Source organism: Pongo pygmaeus, chromosome 17, assembly GCF_028885625.2.
Source record: "Pongo pygmaeus isolate AG05252 chromosome 17, NHGRI_mPonPyg2-v2.0_pri, whole genome shotgun sequence".
Lineage (NCBI taxonomy): Eukaryota > Metazoa > Chordata > Mammalia > Primates > Hominidae > Pongo > Pongo pygmaeus.
Window position 1 is genome coordinate 77,137,315 of NC_072390.2, and position 22,159 is coordinate 77,159,473.

Genomic DNA, 22,159 nt, shown 5'->3' on the forward strand with positions numbered 1-22,159 from the left:
AAAATACAAAAAATTAGCCGGGCGCGGTGGCAGGCGCCTGTAGTCCCAGCTACTCGGGAGGCTGAGGCAGGAGAATGGTGTGAACCCGGGAGGCAGAGTTTGCAGTGAGCCGAGATCGCGCCACTGCACTCCAGCCTGGGTGACAGAGCGAGACTCTGTCTCAAAAAAAAAAAAAAATATTTTATTGTGGCTATGTATAATAAAGTTATCCCTTTAGTTTTGCTTCTTCCTGCCCTTTCAACCATGTTGTCCATATGCAAAACCTTTATTCTACTCACATTGTTTCATTTTTCCCTTGAAACATGCGTTATATTTTCTTGAATATTTATATTTATTATATTAATATTCTGTTTTCTTGCCTGGTATCCTTGTCCACATTATTTTTTTTTCTTATGGAATACTTGTCCTCTGTTCCATATTTTTTTCTAAATCCTGTGCATCCTTAAAGGAAGGTCCTGTTTATATTCCTGCCTTTCCCTGAAGTTTCTCTAGCCCATAGTGATCTCTAAATCTTCTGAACTTGAGGGGTTTTTTTGGCTGTTCCACTTATGGAAATTAATTATATACAGAACTGTGAACATGTGTTTCTAATTAACTCTTAATAATATTATTGAAATGTTTGTATGTAGATGTTTTAGCTGACTAGATTTTTTAAAAGATGTTAGCTCATAGGTCTTATATTGTCCTCTTTCATGCCTAGCACAAATGCCTAAGGTAGACAGTTTATAGAAAATTTATCTATGTATCACCAGTACTTAATATTGTGCCTGGCATACAAGCTTTCAGTAAATATTGAAGTTATGTTAAAGAATTGATCTTTAGGTAGTAGTTTCCTATACATTTATAAGTTGGGAATATTTTCTTGTGAAAATTAACCTTTTACTTTATATCCGATTTCCTCAACTCTGTCTGAGCAAGATTCCATCAAGGCTCTGTTTCTGAGGCCATTCACAATATCAAACCCAACTTACCTGGAATCTAGCCTATCAGAACCTGGATGCTCTTACATATTATTCAAGAGAACCAATGCTTTAGAGCTCAGGCTTTGCTGTCGGAGAGCTTGAGTTCATATTTCTATTCTGCCACTCCCTCATTGCATGACTCTGGTTAGTCTTTGTTTCCTTTACTGTAAAATGCAGATGGTAATGACTCCTTTAGCATGGGGTTGTTATGAAAGGTTATCTGTGTAAAGTATGTGGCACAGAATAAGTGGTCAAAAAGAATGTTAATAATAATAATTACTATTGTCATCATTAACAGTAATCATTCTCTTTACTAATAGCTTTTCATATGATAAAGTCATCTTGTATTACAGAAATTTTAAGTGAATAGCTTGTCAATAAAGTTTCAGCATGTAAGTTTCTTCCCAAGTTTAAATCTTGGCTTTGAAGTTCCACTCTTTCTGAAACCTTGTGACAAAGAGAAAAAGACAATGGGCTGCAAACTGGGAGGCTTGAATTCTACTTCTGGCTTGCTCACAGATTAATTTTTTAACCTTTAAGATAAAGTAAGCCAATTGTATTATTGTTATTCCTGTATATGACTTAATTCCAATGATTTATAAGCTTCCTTAAGGCAAGGGCAAAGTTTTACCGGTTTTATCTTTGTACTCCTCACTATGGCTTAGTAAATACTGCATAAGTACATAGCTTCAGTTCTCTCATCTGTAAAAATGAGGGGATTGTACTATCTTAATTCCTTTTAGCTCTCAAATATTTTGGACATAGAGGTCAGTGAAAAATTAGCCCCATCATTGGAGAAGAACTGAGGATCAGGAAAATAGAAATGTGAGTGCCACAGTTGCTAAAAGTAAAAGGCTGTCCCCAACTTTTTTTTTTTATTTTTTTTAATGGAAAGATAGACCAAGATCCTGGTCTATCCAGAAATTAGCCTTTCTCTTCTGGTGTATCATGTGTATTCTAAAGTGTTTCACATCTTTCCTTTCTTTATCACCAAGGTTACTACTATACCAAGCCTTCCTAATAATTTCAGAACTGACCTTGAGTAGGAGGAGGCAGAGTACCTCTGTGGTTTTACTCTGGCGTTTATAAATACAGTGCCCACATAAAAGAAACTTTTCATTAGTATTGAATGAATTTTGCGTTATTTCCAAAGTAGAAAATTTATAGTCTTATTTTTGTAACTTTCATATTTTAGAGTAGCCTTATAGGTTCTCTTTCTTTGACATACATCTCTGAGATCCCTCCTTAAGTGAATAACTGTTTTTTCTTTTTTTTTTTTTTTTTTTGAGACTGAGACTAGCTCTGTTGCCCAGGCTGGAGTTGCAGTAAGCGCGCCGCCTCCCGGGTTCCAGCGATTCTCCTGCCTCAGCCTCCCAAGTAGCTGGGACTACAGGCGCATGCCACCATGCCCAGCTAATTTTTTGTATTTTTAGTAGGGACAGGGTTTCACCGTTTCAGCCAGGATGGTCTCGATCTCCTGAACTCGTGACCCGCCCGTCTTGGCCTCCCAAAGTGCTGGGATTACAGGCATGAGCCACTGTGCCCAGCCCGTGAATAACATTTTAAAATGTTTACACACAACCTCAGGTTTAAATAGAATTACTTTTAAAGTAAGTGTGTTATTAGCAATATCTTTATATTTATTGAATTTATTATTATATATTTCTCATGACAGATTTGTTTAAGCGTGGTTGAATAAATCGTCTTTACTGAAAGAATTGTAATATAAAGCGAATTGCTTGATTTTTTTTCCATTTAATTGTGAATTGGATACTTTCGTGATTTTTAAATTATAAAGTACCCATATTGAAGTATATATTAAATGTAATTATGGGGGAAAATACCAAAAGTAAAAACAAAGAGTTCAAATAATACAAAGAGAACTATGTAGTGAAAAATGTACATTCTGCTTCTCAGAGTCAGTTATTATTAATAATGTATTGTGCATGTTTACAAAAACATTAATGCAAATGTAAGCATATATAAACATAATTACTTAGACTTATATATCCATGTCCTTTAAAAAAATTATTTTGCTATTCTTGTCAGTGACCTAGTACACAGTAGTTGTTCAATAAATATTTAAATTACCCAATACTCTTTTATTAGTCGACAGCTGGTCCGTTTTTCTGATGCATTTGGTTCTTAAAGTGCCATGTAATTTTCAAGGATCTGAGACTAAGTTTTTCAATTATAGTAAAAACATTTTTTCAGCAGTACTAAAATATTAAATGTAAATTTAAATAAAACTACTTTTGTATGTGATTTAACAAATCAATCTGCACGACTGTGTGTAATAGGTTTAGTTCTCAGACTTGATAAAACTTATGAACAGGTTTTACCAGTTTACCAACTATGATGAAAGTACCTGATTATTTGTTTCTGAGTTATAAAGTGAATTGTTAAGAAGTTACACAATAGGCATCCTAGTATTTGAAGAAATGCTCTGTAGTTAAAATACTTCATATTAGAATATGGTAGATTCTTAATAAAAGAGGCTAATTTTTCCAAACTCTTTTTGTATATTAGGACATTTGGAACACAAAAGGCATTTGCTTCTCCTGGCAAAGAATTGTGGCTTAATCTAAAGAAGCACATTTACCTTGAAGCTTTAATATAACCTGTTATTAGTCTTAAAATCCAAAGCACATATAGGGTAGTCCAGTCAAAGTTAAAATTACTTTCTTCCATAAATAATTTTTCTTTCTGACAAGATGGAGTAGATTTTAATGAATTGAGAGATTGTTTTTCTTTTGTGACATCATATTTATTATATTAAAAGATATCAGAGCTTTTTTTTCCTGGAGAATATGAAGTTGTTGGCTTGAAACTAGAAAAAATTAGAAAATATATTTTTCAATGGCCATAATAATGCCAAGTTGAAAATTAAAGTGTGTGTTTGCTTTCCCCCAAGAGTGTCCCTGTTGAATAAATGAGTTCTTTAAAACTTTTAGAGAAATAATAATAGTATTCTTGAAGAATAATGTCTCATGACCAAAGTAGCTCTAATCTAGGCTTGTATATATGATTTAAAATATTAGAAGGAAGATGAAAAAGACTTAGTAAACTAATAATAGATGGATATCTAATAAGAAATATTTATCTGAAATTAACAGCCAACACCATACGTAACATTCTATTAAAATCAGGAATAAAACAATGAAGCCTGGGATCACAGCACCAGAATATTGGTTGATAAAAGTTCACCATTGAGTGTACATGTTTTCCTGTGCAGGTTAGAGACTTCAGAGTAGCTAATAAGAAGCCACGACATGGGCCTAAGAGAAGAGAAGATAGTACTCAAGTGGAGTTTCTGCTTAGGGCAGCAATGGCCAGATCAACTAATATATCAGGAATATCTAGATATTAAATACAAGATCAAAAGACATAAATAGATAATTCACACACAAACTCCAAAAATAAATGGTCAATATATTTTTGAAAGAATGCGGCTGGACGTGGTGGCTCACACCTGTAATATCAGCACTTTGGGAGGCCGAGGCAGGCAGATCACGAGGTCAAGAGATCGAGACCATCCTGGCCAACATTGTGAAACCCCGTCTCTACTGAAAATACAAAACATTAGCTGGGCGTGGTGGCGGGCGCCTGTAGTCCCAGCTACTTGGGAGGCTGAGGCAGGAGAATGGCTTGAACCTGGGAGGCGGAGGTTGCAGTGAGCTGAGATCGCGCCACTGCACTCCAGCCTGGTGACAGAGTGAGACTCTGTCTCAAAATAAAGAATGTCCAAGCTCACTAGAAATCAAAGAGATACATAATTAAACAAAATATAATTTTATAGCATGTTAAATTGGTGAAGATTAAAAATAATAGTACTGAACATTGACAAATGCTATTACATACTATTGGTGGAATTCAGATTGCTATGTACACTTATTTTGGAAAGCAGTTTAGCAGTAGCCTTAATCAACTTTATCAATAGCCTTAATAATATTGCAATTTCTCACTATACAAGCTTCGTTTTTAAAAAGCAATACATATGTGATCCCAGCACTTTGGGAAGCCATGGCGGGAGGACTGCTTGAGGCCAGTAATTTGACACCAGCCTGGGCAACATAGTGAGACCCATCTCTACAAAAAAATTAAAAAGTTAGTCAGCAATGGTGGCACACCTCTAGTCCTAGCTACTTGGAAGGCTGAGGCGGGAGGATCACATGAGCCCAGGAGTTTTGGGTTACTGTGAGCTATGATCATGCCACTGCATTCCAGCCTCAGTGACAGAGTAAGAGCCTGTCTCAAAGAAACAGCAAGATATAAAATAGTATATATAAATTTATTCTATTTTTAACACAAATATCTTTACATACTTATATATGGGGGAAAGTTCAAAAAACAATATTTAGAAATTCAAGGGAAAAAATTGATGATATGCTGCTCTTATCCCCAGTTTTAGTGGTGTTGGGATGATTTATCTAGTCTTTTATGTACTTCTATTTTATAATTATTTTTAATATTTTTTAAATAATTCGAAGGAATAAGCATTTATAGTGTAATAAAAAATATTGGAGAAAAGTAGTTAGATTAATTTTGTTTTAAAGAACTGGAAATTTTAGGTATTGCATAGTAATCCAGGAACTTCATTTTATTTATTTATGCATTTATTTTTTGAGACAGAGTCTCCCTCTGTCACCCAGGCTGGAATGCAGTGTCTCAATCATGGCTCATTACAGCCTCACCCTTCTGAGCTCAAGTGATCCTCCCACCTTAGCCTCCTAGCTGGGACTGTAGGAATGTGCCCCATGCCCAACTAATTTTTTGATTTTTTGTAGAGACAATGTCTCACTACGTTTCCCAGGCTGGTCTCAAACCCCTCAAACAGTCCCCTGCCTCAGCCTCCCAAAGTGCTCTGATGATAGGCATGAGTCACCACACCCAGCCCTCCATTTTATAATATGTCATATTAGTTATTTACCAAGGCAGATGTACTTATAACTCAATGGTTTATTCCAGTTTAGCATTTTATATTTTCAGTTATTTAAAAGGTCTATTAGTAAAAAGCCTCATAAAGTTTATCCACAATATTTTGAAATTTGTTTCCTTTCTTTTAGTGATTCATGGTCTAGTTTTGGTTCAATTTCAAACAGAGGGAGAAAAACACAAAATTTTTGTTTGTTTATTTACGACAATAGGAATAGCTATTTTCCATGATTCAACCTTGATTATTAATGGATCCTGATCAGTGTTAGCTCATTTTACCCCCATACATTCAAGTTTTATTTCTTTAACTTTTTATTATGAAAAGTTCAAAGCATACAGAGAAGTTGAAAGAATTTTATACCCATACATCCACCACCTAATTCCAGTTAACCATACTTGGTTTATCTCATATCAATACATCTTTTCAGCCATTTCTCCATCAACAGTCCATCTTATTTTTTATGCTTTTAAATTAAGTTGCACATATCAGTACGCTTAATACTTTACCGTGCATATCATTAATTAGAGCTCAATATTTTAAAATTATGGAGGTTTTGAGGTAATATTTAAAGATAGTAAAATATATAAATCTTAAATGTACCATTTGATAAATTTGAACAAAGAATGTACCTGTAGTAACCCAAACTCCTATTATATATACAATATTACCATCACCCTGGAAAGTTCCCTCAAAGCCCTTTCCAGTCAGTTCCTACCCCTTCTAGCCCTTTACCACAGGAACCACTATTAATTTTTTCCTACCATAAATTACTATTGCCTGTTCTAAAAACTTCATATAAATAAAATATTGTAGGTACTCCTATAAGGCTTCTTTCAGCATAAAGCATTTGAGATTCACTCATATTATTGCATATATCAGTTTTTTATTTTTAAATTGCTAAGTAGTAGTCCTGAGTCCAGCACATTTTTAATATTAACTTTTTGAGATGTCTGTGGTTACTGTATTTGGTATTTCTTAGCTTGTGCTGAAAGAAACTATGTTATAATGAAGAGTACTGTAATATTTGGCTTTCTGTCATCATTATTTTTGTTTATGTTGTCTTAAAACTTAAATTGGGCTGGGTGTGGTGGCTCTCGCCTATAATCCCAGCACTTTGGGAGGCCAAGGCAGGAGGATTGCTCAAACCCAGGAGTTTGAGACCAGCCAGAGCAACATGGCGAGACCCTGTCTCTATAATTTTTTTTTTTAAATTAGCCAGGCCTGGTGGCTCATAGTCCCAGCTAACTGGGAGGCTGAGGTGGGAGGATCACTTGAGCCCAGGAAGTCGGGGCTACAGTAAGCCATGATTTTATCACTGCACTCCAGCCTGTGCAACAGGGCAAGACCCTGTCTCCAAAGCAAACAAACAAAAACTTAAGTTGATAGATAGCAAGTTTTTTTGTTTGTTTTTGTTTGTTTGTTTGTTTTTTGAGACGGAGACTCGTTCTGTCACCCAGGCACAATCTCAGGTCACTGCAACCTCTGCCTCCAGAGTAACTGGGGTTATAGGTACCTGCTACCATACCCGGCTAGTTTTTGTATTTTTAGTAGAGGTGGGTTTTCACCATGTTGGCCAGGCTTGTAAAGGAGAACCTGCAAGCTATTACTTAGCAGGTATAATTAAACTGCAGGGAAATTAAATGTTTCTCCAGATAGAAACAGTGTGTAAGAAGAATGATATATGTAGAATTTCATTTAGTTCACTTAATAGGGATTTAAAGGCAAGTGGTACATTGATAATGACATAGCCCTATTTGAAGAGTCAACCATCTTGATTATTGTGATGTACTAACTGTTTTAAAAGGTGATGGGAGAGCCCAAGGTGGAGTCCAAATCTGTATTCCTGTAACTTCCATTCATTTGTCGAGATTGTGCTTTCTAAACACAAATAATCCATTTCCTTAGATCAATATGTATACTTTAAGTACTGTGTAAGTAACGATTTAACAGAGGGTTGACAATAGCCTCTTATTTGTCCCTTTTTAAACATTAGCTGGCAAATCCATAGAAACACTTTGTGTTTCTATGGATTTGCCAACTTTGGACATTTTATATGAATGATCATACAGTATATAGCCATGTAGCCTTATGTGTCTAGCTTCTTTTATTTAGTATAATGTTTTCAAGGAGGAACTGCCAAACTTCCAAAGCAGCTGTACCACTTTACATTCAGACGAGTGATGTATGAGGGTTTCAATTTCTCCACATCTTCTGCAACTTACCATCTCTTTTATTATAACCATCTAGTTGATTTGAAATGTACCTCATTGTGGTTTGATTTTCATTTCCCTAATGAATATCATTTCCCTTTTGAGCATCTCTCCTTCATTCATTGGCCATTTCCATATCTTCTTTGGAGAACCCTTTGTCCATTTTTAAATTGTGCTTTTTTATTGAGTTATAAGAATTCTTTATATCGTGTAGATATGGCCCTTAACAGATACTTGATTTGCACATATTTCTTCCATTGTGTAGATGGTGTTTTCACTTTCTTCATGGTGACTTTTAAAGCAAAAAAAAAAAAAAAAAAAAATTTTAATTCTGATGAAATCTAGTTTATCAATTCATTCCTTTATCACGGTATTAGTTTCCTATGGCTACTTTAAAAAGTTGACAAAAACGTTGTAGCTCAAAAGAACACAAATTTATTACCTCATAGTTCTTTTTTTCTCTAATTTTTATTTTAGGTTCGGGGGGTACATGTGCAGGTTTGTTAAATAGGTAAAGTTGTGTTACGGGGATTTGTTGTACAGATTAATTTGTCACTCAGGTACTAAGCCTAGTACCCAGTAGCTATTTTTTCTGCTCCTCTCCCTCCTTCCACCCTCTACCTTCAAGTTGGCCCCAGTGTCTGTTGTTCCCTTCTTTGTGTCCATGTATTCTCTTCATTTAGCTCCCACTTATCAATGAGAATATGTGGTATTTGGTTTTCTGTTCCTACGTTAGTTTGCTAAGGATAATGGCCTCCAGCTGTTCCCACAAAAGACATGATCTTCTTCTTTTTTATGGCTGCATAGTAGAAATCTCACAGTGGGTCTCACGTTGAGCTGAATGGTCTAAAATCAAGGTATTGGCAGTTCTGGAGGTTTTAGGCTCTAGGGGAAGCCTTTTCCAGGTCCTAGAAGATGCCGGAATTCCTTGGCTCATGGCCCTCCTCCACTTTTAAAGATCTTTGTGATTACGTTAGGTCTATCTGAATAACCCAGGATAATGTTTCTATTTTAAGGTCAGCTGATAAGCAGTCTTAATAATAACAACCTCACTTCACCTTTGCCATGTAAAGTAACATATTCACACATTCAGAGGAGCAGGATGTGGACATCTGTGAGGAGCCATTTTTCTGCTTACAGCATTGCTAATGCTTTGTGTTATATCTAAGAAATTATTGCCTAACCCAAGGCCATGATGATTTGCTTCTGCATTTCCTAATGAGAGTTTTGCAATTTTCACTTACATTGGGTCTATGATCCATTTTTGCTTGTGATGTGAAGTAATGGTCCAATTTCCTTTTTTTACATGTATATATACAGTTGTCCCAGCACAATTTGTTGAAAAACTTCTTTCCTCCAGTGAAGTGTCTTGGTACTATTGTCAAAAACTACTTGACCATAAATGTAAGGGCTTATTTCTGGACTCTGAATTCTATTGCTTTGTTCTGTATCTGTATGCCAGAACTGTGCTGCCTTGATTACTCTTAACTTTGAAATCAGGAAGTATCAGTCCTCTATCTTTATTCCTTTTCAAGATTGTTCGGCTATTCTGATACTTTTTTGTTTCTATGTGAGTTTTAGCATCAAGTTCTCAATTTCTGCAAAGAAAAAAAAGAAAGGCAGCTGGAATTTTGATAGGAATTGCATTGAATCTGAAGATTAATTGTGGAATATTGCTGTTCTGATATGGATCTTCTTATCTGTAAGCCTGGGCTGTCTTTCTGTTGATTTAGATCATCTTTAATTTCTTTGGACAATGTTTTGTAGTTTTTACTGTATACATTTTGCATGTTTTTGTTAAATGTATTCTTAAATTTTTTTTGGTGTGTTTGGAAATGACACTTGTCTTTGTTTTAATTTTGGATTGTCATTGCTAATGTATAAAAATCCGACTGATTTTTGTGCATTGGTCCCATGTTCTGCAACTTTGAAAAACTCATTTGTTACGTCTAATTGTTTTTTAGTGGATTCCTGACAGTTTCTTATATATAACGTCATGTCATCTGTGAATAGCAGTAGTTGTGCTTGTTCTTTTCCAAACTGGATGTTTTTGGTTTCATGGTTTTTTATGAGGAATCAGCAGTCATTCAAATCATTGTTTCCCTCTATGAGAAGATTGTTTTTCTCTGTCTGCTTTTAATATTTTCTCTAAATTTTCGGTTTTTCACAATTTGATTAATAGGTGCCTAAGTTTCTCTTCTCTTTATTTACCCTCCTTGATGTTCTCTGACCTTGAACCTGTACCTACCCCATCTCTTGCCTCATCGGTTGTGGATTCCAATTCTGCATATGTTAGACCTTTGTTATTGTTCCACATGTCCCTAAGGCTCTGTTAATTTTCTTTTCAATCTTTTTTGTCTGTATTCTGCAGATTGAATAATTTCCATTAATCCATCTTTGAGATTTCTGACCCTTTCCTCTCTCATCTCCATTCTGTGATTAGGCTGTACAAGGCATTTTTAATTTCAGATACTTGTATTTCAGTTCTAGAATTTCTATTAGCATTTTTTACATTCCATAGTTTTTGCTAAGATATTAACGCCTTTCATTTATTGTATACATATATTCCTTTACTTCACTGAGCATAGTTATACTAGCTATAATAAAATCTTAGTCTACTGATTTTACCATTATCTCCTGGTATCATCTAGGAGTTGGTCCCATTGATTGTGTTATTTCTTGGAGTGGATCACATTTTACTGGTTTTTGTGTATCAAGTAATTTTTGACTGTGTGATGGATAATGTGTGTGTTAGGGCGTGAAGACTGGATTCTATTCTTTCAGTAGGCACTTGTTCAATCTGTAAACTCTTTCTTAGGTGGCAGCTCAAATTTCTGTTTTGTTTGTTTGTTTTGTCCTTACCTGGGCTGCTCTCAATATTCCCTGTGTGTGCATTATTTGGGAGTTGGCCGGAGATTTGGGCAGGGAAACTTGGTTAAAGTAGCTTGATTGCTGTGAGCATTTTTACTTTGTTTTGTTATTGTTGTTTTAAAAGAATTCCTAGATCTTAGAATTACAGGTTTATTAACTGGAAATAATCATAAGTATTTGAATTCCTGTTCCTTATTTTAACAATTAAATTAAAATGCTCATTTAATTCTTTTGTATTTCTCTTTATTATAGATCGAGCTGGGAGCATTAGTACCCTTGATTCTTTAGACTTTGCAAGATATTCAGATGATGGTAACAGGGAAACAGATGAAAAAGTGGCAGGTGAGTAAAATTGTAAGGACAGATTTGGATTCTTTGACATTCCAGAAATAATGAAATGGCTTGAGGAATTTTTTTCCTTCTACAATTTGGTATGTGACTATAACATATATAGTTATTATACAAAGTTATGTTACTAATTACTAATTTACTGCAAGTTTGGGGGCTCCCCAACTTTTTCTTCTTGTGATACTGAGTTTCTCGTTATGTATCCCTATAATTTGCTAAGTTATACTTGGAGCCAGCAGTTTACAACCACACAGTTATAAAACTAATGTATGACAGGTCCAAGACAAAGTTGGACCTTAGCCTCATTCCTTTGATTCTCCACACTAGGGCTGATAGTCATGTATGTGTACCAATACAACTCTATTGATTGTTAAAAATTGGTTTTGAGCCAGGCATGGTGGTTCACACCTGTAATCCCAGCTATTTGCTATCTGGGAAGCTGAGGTGGGGGGATTGCTTGAGGCCAGGAATTTGAGACTAGCTTGGGCAACATAATGACACTTAATCTCTTAAATTAAAAAAAAAAAAAAAAAGGTTAAAATACTTCTGTGCTTGTTGCTAAAACTTTGCCTTGAGTTCCCTGAGTGCTCACGAACCATCACAGCATGTCTTCAGACATTTCTGACTTTGCTATGATCCAGAAAAAAGAGGGTTAAAGAGGGTCGATGATTGGTACAGTAAGGGCCTCCAGGACACTGCCCATCCCACTAAGAAGGATAACATCCTTTTTAATTGCTTGGTTGCTCATTTCAATCTTCCTCCCTTCCCGTCCCCCCATCCTTTCTCCCATACCAGTCTTGCCTTCTGGGCACCACCATTGGATCTGTAGGGACTTCAGAGGATCAGTTTGTACCCTGTGTTCTGCCTACACCAGATAAGCCCCATTGGAAATTGCTAGGGGTCCACTTTGGAATTCACCCCGTAGCAGCCTTGGCTCCTTGGGTGTAAATATCTGCTACCATTCTGGTGCCTTAAGTCTGTGTCTGTCTGCCATTGAAGTCATTCTTGAGTGCCTTGCAGGAATTGTAGTTTTCATAAGACTTAGGCTTTGAGAGAGATGGGGAAAGCAGACAGACATCAGTTGGGTATCTTGAGCTCCATCAAAATGGTAGGTACTTCTGGAACAAAAGGGATGCCTCATGGGACACACATGGCCTGTGAAAGAAATATGGGGTCAGAGAATACCCACAATGTGATTTCTGTTTTGATCAACTCTGTTGAATTTTTCCTCCATTTACTGGGACAAGTTTTTTAAAACATACCAAATGCTTAACCCTCGTGGTCATTATGAATAAAAATGAGTGCTAATTCTTATATAACATTTGTTCCATTCTAAACACTGTTCTAAATTTATATTAACTCACTGAGTTATAGAATTATTATCGTGTTCCTCTCCCCAGGATATTGAGGCTCTGAGAGAAATTATATAAGATATATAAGACTTAGTAGCAGAGCTAGGATTCAAATCCACATAGCCCAGGAACAGTCTATGATTGACTATTATTTGCTACCTCTTGGCATGAAAGATTAGGTTTGATCTAATTTAAAATGTCATTCCAATAAATGATTTTCATTCCTTGCTCAAGACTAGAGATATTGAATATTTTAAAATCTCAGACAGTGTTGTATGAGTTAGAAAAAAAAAATGTAATTGTTTTTCTGAGAGAAGATTCAGCAATATAAATAATAGCAGAATATCCATGTAATGGGGAAATCACTAGAATAATGTGGCTCTCCATGTCAAATCATGGTTGAGTTATGAGCATCATTTATTGACAACTGTATCAAAATGGCAAATCACATTGGCAATATCTAAAAATTTACAATTCAAATTTTAGGATGAATTTATCCTAATTGTATCACTCATTAAATAGCACTTGTTATATATATTAGCTATTTATCTTATAAAATATATGGCATTTTAGTTTATTTAGAGACTATATCTAGTGTTATATAGTTTTATTTTATAAATTGTTACATATTAAAAAATAACTCCTTCCCAGAAGTTATCCATATAATTATGTTTTTTCCTTTAATTTCCTTATTAAAACTTATATTTTAGATTGAGTAAAATTGAAGAGGTTTATTATTATTTTCATTATTTAGATATTTTAGTACTTCTAATTAGGGGGAAATGACATAAATGCAAAATGTTTAGCATAAATTTATAATCATTAGGCCGGGCACTGTGGCTCACGCCTGTAATCCCAGCACTTGGGAGGCAGAGGCGGGTCGATCAGCTGAGGTCAGGAGTTCGAGACCAGCCTGACCAATATGGTGAAACCCCATCTCTACTAAAAATACAAAAATTAGCTGGGCGTGGTGGCATGTGCCTGCAGTCCCAGCTACTCAGGAGGCTGAGACAGGAGAATTGCTTGAATCCAGGAGGCGGAGGTTGCAGTGAGCCAAGATTACACCTCTGCACTCCAGCCTGGGTGACAGAGTGAGACTCCGTCTCAAAAAAAAAAAAAAAAAAAGATCATTAATTGTTTGGTACAATCTCTATTTATGTCAATATAGGTAGAAGAGAAGAAGAAAATAGAAGTTCCTCTGACCAAATTTCACTGTGTACATAACGTTTTCTTTCCCTGTGTAACTTTTTATTAGAAGGCAGAGTAAAAAGGTTGATATTCTCTGTCTGACCTAAATGCTTTTTGAGAGACAATGAGCAAAGGGCAGTGGACCTGGATAAGCCTCAGATTTGCACAACTAGGAGTGAAATATATTAAATGTGTGATAGTTTTGGCCTATTTTTTTTTAATTTAAGACTATCATAAGACAGCAGACCTTACATTTTTAACCTATAGAATATATTATTTCTCTTAAGTTTGGAGAAATAAAATAACTTTTAATTGCTATACTGTGCTCATATATAAATAAATGCTGTGATTCATGTTCAATAGGAAAAGGTGGAAGAAGAACATATATAATCCCAAGAGAATATCTTTCAGTCTTTTAGTGCTCATGTACCATGGCTTGTTATTGAACCAAATGTGTGAGTGTGTGGATGAAACTTTTTTTAAAAGTTTCAGTTAATCATAATTCCTGTTTCCAAAAAGATTCTGACTGTTTGCTTTTACTTGAAAAACCTATCAAAAGGCCAGTAATTGAGAAAAGATAATTGTCCTTTCATCTGCCATTGAATCACATGTAAACCTCATTAACTCCTCATGTTTTGGAGTCTTGTGCCTGCAGCTCTCCCAGGCTACTCCTGCAAGCTGGTAGCTCTGTAGTTGTGGCCCTACTCCCACAGCTCCTCTTGGCATTGCTCTGATGGAGACTCTGTGGCAGCTCTGACCCTGCAGTAGGTTTCTGCCTGGGCCCCCAGGCTTCCCAATACATTTTTTGAAATCTAGGTGCAGGCTGCCATGGCCCCACAGCTCATACACTCCGCATGTCTACAGAGTCAGCACCACAAGGAAGCTGCCAAAGCTTACTGCTTGCACCCTCTGGAGCTGCACCACAAGCCTCACTTGGACCTGCTGGAGCCATAGATGGAGTGGCCAAGGAGTACTGCACCAGAATGCAGGGAGCAGAGTTTTGAGGGGACTTTGAGCAGTAAAACCATGGAGGGTACCCTGGTCCTGCCTCCCAAAACTACTCTACCCCCCTAGAACTCTGGGCCTGTGATAGGAGGGACAGCCTGAAAGAGCTCTGCAATGCCTTCAAGGTCTCCCATTGTCTTGATGTCTTACCTGGCTTCCTTCTACTCATATCCTTGGCAAATGGCCACTTACCACACCCTTGGTTTGTTCTCTGAACGTACATTTTCAATCTTTACATGGACAGGCTGCAGATTTTTCAAATCTTTCCACTCTTAATTGTAAATTCCATCTCCCAATGATTTAATTTTGAAGCTTCTATGACTTAAAGTGTTAGAATATCTCATTTGAATCTACCCAAATTGGCAGAAGCTCTGAAATAAGCTTCTGTAGGATAACAGAATAAACTGTGTCTGTTACTATGATATGAGGGAAAAAGAAGAAGAATAAAGAGACGTCTAAGAACAAACATCTGTATTATTTTTCTATAGCAATGCTGGGTAGAAGGAGCTTGTGGATAACACACTAATGAGTCTGTTTACCCACCTGGCAAATGAAGGGTCTCCTCTAACCCTTAATCAGCTGTTAATTTATGAGACAGATACTAGATTTGTTTTCAGCAGCATTCTTACCACCTTTCTCCTAGATTTAAAAGTCTGGTTATTTTTTCACATCTGCACACATATTCCTTCAAAGAGGAAGGGATCTCTAAAGAACAAATGTTTATTAAGTACCTACTTCACGCCAGGCACTGTGCTAGGTGCTTTATATAAAATATTTTATTTAATCTTGTTAGGAACGCTGCAAAATAGGTCATTTTTAGGTTTATAGTTTCTATAAGCCTAGAAAACTAATGCTTATACCAAGGTTGAGAAATTTGCCCAGTAGCTTCCATATAGTAAGGGGCATGATCAGGATGTATCACATAGAGGTTTTATTCCAGAGCCCACAATAGATCTTTTAGTACCAGGCTGTAGCTCTGACCCATCTGTATATTCATGTGGATAGCATATTCTTGTCTTTCTTATATGAAACTATTTCACAGAGCCATTTTCTTAGAAAAGAAGTAAAATTTTAAGAACTTTTTTAGATATTTTCCATTTCTCAATTTATTTTTGATATGAAGCATACATTTTTATATAAAATGATTTAAGTAGTAGCAGACACCAAACCAATGAGTTTAAGATAGGTGATTTTTCATTTTAAGTAAAAGCCTTTCTCTATGTTATTAAACAGTACTACTGTACTTAGTGCATACACAATGTACCTCTTCAATTTTCTAGTTTTCTTAAAGGTAACAAGAGACATTTGTATTCTAAATATCGAGATAGCCATTATTTAACTTATTTTAGGCATTTCGAGCATCTGCTATGTGTTAGGTACTATGTGTTAGGTTTCTATGTAGACATATAAGATAGATAACGTTTCTGCTCTTCAGGAATTTGTCTGAAATATGGCCATATCTGTCATACAGATATAAGTTCAGTATGTTGGAAATGGTAATAGAGACCTTGTTGATTTTATAACCTCCCTATATTCCTGTTTCAGGTTCACAAGATCCATCTTTTAGCATCAGAGTCCCTGACTTTATTTGTTCTCATATCTGTATTACTGAATTACTTCTCTAGTTCACACCTTAACTCTGTTTTGAGATCTGGAGAACTAGAACTATACTTTCTGATTTGTAGGGAAAGACATTCCTGAATGCCGGTAAGATCAGGTAATGTTTCAGATTTATCATATGTCACATCAAGTATCGGAATGTCCATTCATACTCAGCAAGTATTTGCTGAGTGCCTTCTCTGTAGTTCAAGCATTATGCTACTCTAGGAACAACAGTCAACAGTACAGACATATGAAGCCTTTAGGAGGCTTACATAATCTAGTAGACATTCTAAAATCGTCTTTAGATTTTTGCTGTGGGATCACTGGTCCCTGTCCCCTGGATTAGAAGTAGCCTTCTCATTTCTTAGGTAATGGCCTGGCAGCATCCATATCCAGCTTTATCAGGATTAAATAAGCCTATTTGGCTTCTAATTTTATGTTTCTCCCTAGGTATAGATAAATCTTTTCTTTCCTATTAGCAGTACATTTTGATTTTCTTGATTTAAACCATATCTAAATCTTAGTTCATAATTTTGTCAGATTTAAAATAGGATAGGTGCTCCAACAAGGCTGTAAAACAGATAAATAGCATTTTGAAAATAGATTTCTTGTTATTCGTCACCATGAAATTAAAATAGGCTCAGAGAGAAAAAAGAATACATCATTGTGGTGGGTGGTTATATTTAATCTAAAAATAAAAGTGATTATATGTTCATTAAATTTTAGTGGGCTGGAGAAAGAGGGTTTTATCTTTAGATTAACATTTCTAAAAGTGTATTTCATGAGAATGTTCATTTCATAGGGGAAAAACAAAAGTGGGAAAAAAGAAAAAGAATTTCATGGTCAGATACATTTAGAAAAATCATGGTTTTCTGCATGATTTTTCAGTCTAAAGGGTTGTAGGTTATTGTAGTAATTTATATATTAAGTCATAAAGGTCTGAACTATGACAATTGCAGAGACAGTTTAGATGAATGGTTATTTAGGGAGTTATTAAAGGTTGGAATCAGTATGGCTTAAACATTTAATTAGTGTGAGAGTAAGGGCAAGGAATAAGTGAATAGTCATCTGCAGGTTTCCCATTTGGCCAACTGGGTAAATAATGGTGCCATTATTGGAGAGACTGCAGGAGAACCACATTTGAAAGGAAGATGATGAAATCCATAGATAATATTGAACTAGTAATTTATGAGACATTCAAGTGGGCATGTCCTGGAGATAACTGGGTAGGTCTGTGTCTTGTGAAAAGATTTTTTAAATTTCGGAGTCTTCAGAGTACTTATGAAACTTAAAACTACAAGAGTGAAAGTCATTCCAGTGGAGTGTGTAAAGTAAGAAAATGGCTAAGAATGATACATTGATAAACACCAACTTTGAGATGAGTGATAGAGGAACTCAAGCAGAAAGAACAGTAGTGGGAAGAATTTTCTTTAAGGCTGTGGGAAAGAGGATGCTTTGTTCCCACCAAGTTGAATATAGAAAAACAAATATCTACAAACTATGGAGATTGCATCTTGCTTTCACTTATTTATTGCTAAGTCATGCCTAACAGTACTAAGTTTCTCAAGTCTATAATTGGCAGGGAGAATTTTCTAAACCTAGTAGAGGTGATGATAGTACCGCCTTAGGACTTTTGTATTATTTTAGGGACGGGTTTTTATTCTAACTCATATTCTTATGAAAATTGAAAAGAGAATTTTTTCTTTTCCTACAACTGTTCTGGGATACTAAAATAAGTATTAAAGATGGGGAAGTGTTATTTCAAATCACCTTATAGTCAGGAAAAAATTCCAGAAAATTCTGACTTGAAAGAAGACAATTTTACATAGCAAAGTAGATGACTCAGACCTATTGATTGGAACTCATCAATAATGAACTAGAATGGGAATGAAAAAATACTTCTTCAGACCAGTGTTATGGAAAAGATCTTTTAAAATACAGCAATATTTTGAGTGTGGGCCAAAAAGAACTAAGTCTAGCAAGCATTTCAAGATAATATTAGTGATGAATTGAGTTGGACAAGAAAGTATTGATATTTTATTTCTACTTTGAAATTTCACATTTCACCTTTGGTGTCTCCACATAGTTGTACATCTCTTAAGTCATGAAAGCATAATCTTTAAGCACTCAAGTGTCTCTAATATACTACAGTATTATCCAGTGCAGCTTGAGAAATAACTGTTTCAACTAATCTGGAGCTGCTTATACTGACTTTTAAATGTTAACTATTTTGGTAAGATTATAATATGCAATGTTAATATACATCTACATCTTTGCAGTTATTACTTTAGTTCTAGTAAAATTGTATTCAGCAGAGTTGGACTAGTAGAATGAGCCACTTGGTTGTTCATTCCTGCAGCATTTTTAATAAACATACATATCCTCAAATATTTTTAGGAAGAATTACAATATTTGAAAAATATTTGCAAGGTTGTTCGGCACAATGTCTCTCTTTACAGGATAATTAATTTTTAGCTTTAATCTAATGTTAATAAAGAAGATACATTCATATATCTGTAAATATAACATTGCTATTAACCTTTCTTTTGAAACTTTCTCATGTAACTGCAATTACATGCCTTTATATTATGCCTTTATAGAAATGTACTATAGATTCAAACATACGCCTTTGTCTTTTAAAGTCTATATTGTATATTAAGAAACATGCAGCAGAGTGAATTCATATTGATAAGTATTATCTTTTCAAAGCATTGGTAACTTCTAATGACATTTGGCAATATATATGTAGATGTGCATAAAAATATAAATTCTTGCCGTCTGACATGGGTTTTTCTGGCTTTCTGTGCCTTAATCATTCAGTGTTTTACTCTTGGTCACCTAAACTTTCACCAATTGCATTTTGAGTTTTTTCCCAGTTTGTGTTTTAACCAGTTTTTTTTCTTCTTTTTTTTTTTTTTTTTTCATATTTCTATCATTCTGGCGTAGGGCACTTCTGATCTGCAACTGTTCTGTAATGTCTTAGAAAATTTTAAGTGATATCAAAAGCATGATATATATTTATTTTATTTAAGATACAGTTAGATATTTTTAAATCAAAATCAATTGCCTAGAGTTTTAAAATGTAAAAAAAAAAAAAGTAAACCAACGTGCTGTGTAAACCTATTCTGTACTTACCTTACACACTGAATGTGTCCAGTCTTACTTCAATGCAACTCTAAGAGTTTCCGGAAGTGTAAACGTTAAGGAAAATGTTTAACTTTGTTGCACAGAAGTATTTGCAGATCAGCATTGCTGACTACCAAAAAACATAAAGTAACATACAATGTCATCTGATTTTTAGTGGTGCTTCCATGTTGCTGCAGTTAAATTCTGTGCATCAAAATAATTGGCCTTTGTGTACTAGATGTGATTCAGTTACATCTTGTTTTTATTGAAAATGTGCAAACTGAGTGAATCCTAATTTTTCCATATATTTTTATAGCCATGGCTCTGATAACATCTCATTTGGCATCTTTTTTATGTGTATTAGTCAGTTAGGAAAAAATTGCATCTTTAAGATGAAACCTTAAGTTCCAGTTTTTATGCAGAATGATTTAACTACTATAATTTCTTAATATTCATTTGTGGCAAAGATCACTTAATTTTCCCAGAGCTTTACTTCTCAGAAATATATTTTTTCTCGAGTCTAACATTTTAAAGAGCTTATTAAAATGTTTCCTCAATATTCATATTTATGTCATAATCACACTATGTGATAATAGGAGAAATTCTGAGTTTCACTAGTACCTCTTAACATGAACAAATCTATTAGAAGAGTTATCAGAAACTTTGAAATTCTACTTAATCCTACTCAGTATCCTTAGAAAACTATACTTTTAGAAATGTACACATTCATTTGCTATAGAATTATCTTAATTAGGAATTAAAAGTGAAACTATTTCTATCCTGTGGCTCTAAATGAAAAATAAAACCCTTGGGGTTTTGAATTTTTATTATTTTTTTGATATGTGTTTGATGTATCTATGTTTGTTTTTAGAAAACATACTCATTTGTAGAAAAATTTATAGACATCACGACATTTGTTAAATATTTAAACCATATTCCTTCAACATCCTAATGAAGGGAACTATTCACTAACATTTCTATACGTTGATTTATAACATTATTTTAGACAATGCATTTTAAGTTAACTTTTGTAAAAAAAAAAAAAATCCTTAGTTTTTCTTTTTAAGAATATTTGCTTGGGGCTTCATCTAATTTTTACCTTATCCCCTAAAATTATGTCACCTGAAAACATCCATTACATTTCTTACCTAGACTGAATAAAGCAGAAGTACCCAGATTATTAATATTTTTATTTATCTAAATGAGAGTATGCCATAGATTTTATTTTTAAATAGAGCTATTCCTTGTCAGACAGCTAGAACATTTGATAATAACCCCCTGAATTCTACTAAAACTATGGAAAACATTCACCAGTTTGCTTGCAAATCAACTCTGCTGCATGCGTTCACAAGTTTCATAAAGATTGCATGCTTTCTGTTTTCAATACAAATTGTATTTTTTTTTCATACCCATCCTTGCTTTTTATTTTTTAATTTTTGTTTCCCTTTTCTTGGTTGGATGCCTGTGTGTGTTTATTCCAAATCCCTGTCCAGTCCTGGAGTTTGAACTACGGAAAGCCAAGGAGACCATTCAGGCCCTCCGAGCCAACCTGACAAAGGCCGCAGGTGGTGTACATAAAACTTTTTTGAGACTTTTCAACTTTGACAATGTAGAAGTAGCTGAGATATTTTAAAATGTAAAATAGTAAAATAGTACTTATGTTTTTTTCCACCAGAACATGAAGTTCCTTTACAGGAACGAAAAAATTACAAATCAAGTCCTGAAATTCAGGTGGGTGACAGAAGACAAATGTAAAATTAATCTTCCACATTAAATGGTGACATAAATATTGAAGGAGGAAAGCTTATGATTTCCTGTTTGCCTCTTATTTTGCTTCCAGGAGCCAATCAAACCTCTTGAAAAGAGAGCTCTAAACTTCTTAGTCAATGAATTTTTATTGAAGAATAACTATAAGCTTACATCAATAACCTTTTCAGATGAAAATGATGATCAGGTAAAGTTACTTTTTGTTTTTACAATGATTTTTTTTTTTTACACTTATAATTCACTTTCTCTTTACATAGTTTCTTTTTTTTTTTTAATGTTATATATATAGTAAAATTCCACAAGGCTAGTTACCAGAAACAGCAGTCTCTTGCCTACCTAGTCTATTAATTCTATTAGCTTACACACTTTATTCTTTCCCTGTTGCTTTCTACGTAAGGACTTTTCATTCTTTCTAGACTCCTTTTTACTACTCCTCAGTGACTATATAGTCCACTCATTTTTGCATATATTCATAAAGTGTGCTTTTTAAAGACATATACTTGATAGTATAGGTTATTGTGTACTTATAAATCCAGTTTAACTATAAACCTCCTCAATTGCACTATAACAATTAAGATGTTAGATAAATATACGACAAGTATATTGTAAATGAGAGTGAGAAAATCAGTTGTATCTCTCTGAATAGGGGTCAATTTTAGAACTTTATTATTATTATTTTCCTGATAAAAGCTCTTTAAGCAAAAAAGATGTCTTATTTTAGTGTCATCTCTCAAATGGAATATTTTGACTTCTTAGTGCTAATGGATCGGTTTGAATCTTATACCTTAAAAA

At 34.6% G+C, this 22,159-nt stretch overlaps 1 protein-coding gene across 4 annotated transcripts in view; it reads left to right on the forward strand.

The window, feature by feature from the left end:
- Positions 1-22,159, forward strand: part of RELCH (RAB11 binding and LisH domain, coiled-coil and HEAT repeat containing) — a 118,802-nt gene that overhangs the window by 11,778 nt on the left and 84,865 nt on the right. For all 4 annotated transcript variants that reach the window (XM_054461277.2, XM_054461280.2, XM_054461284.2 and 1 more), the window contains exons 2-5: positions 11,232-11,321; positions 21,094-21,165; positions 21,276-21,331; positions 21,441-21,554. In XM_054461277.2, the coding sequence (XP_054317252.2) occupies positions 11,232-11,321; positions 21,094-21,165; positions 21,276-21,331; positions 21,441-21,554 (332 nt within the window). The remainder of the gene's footprint in view (positions 1-11,231; positions 11,322-21,093; positions 21,166-21,275; positions 21,332-21,440; positions 21,555-22,159) is intronic.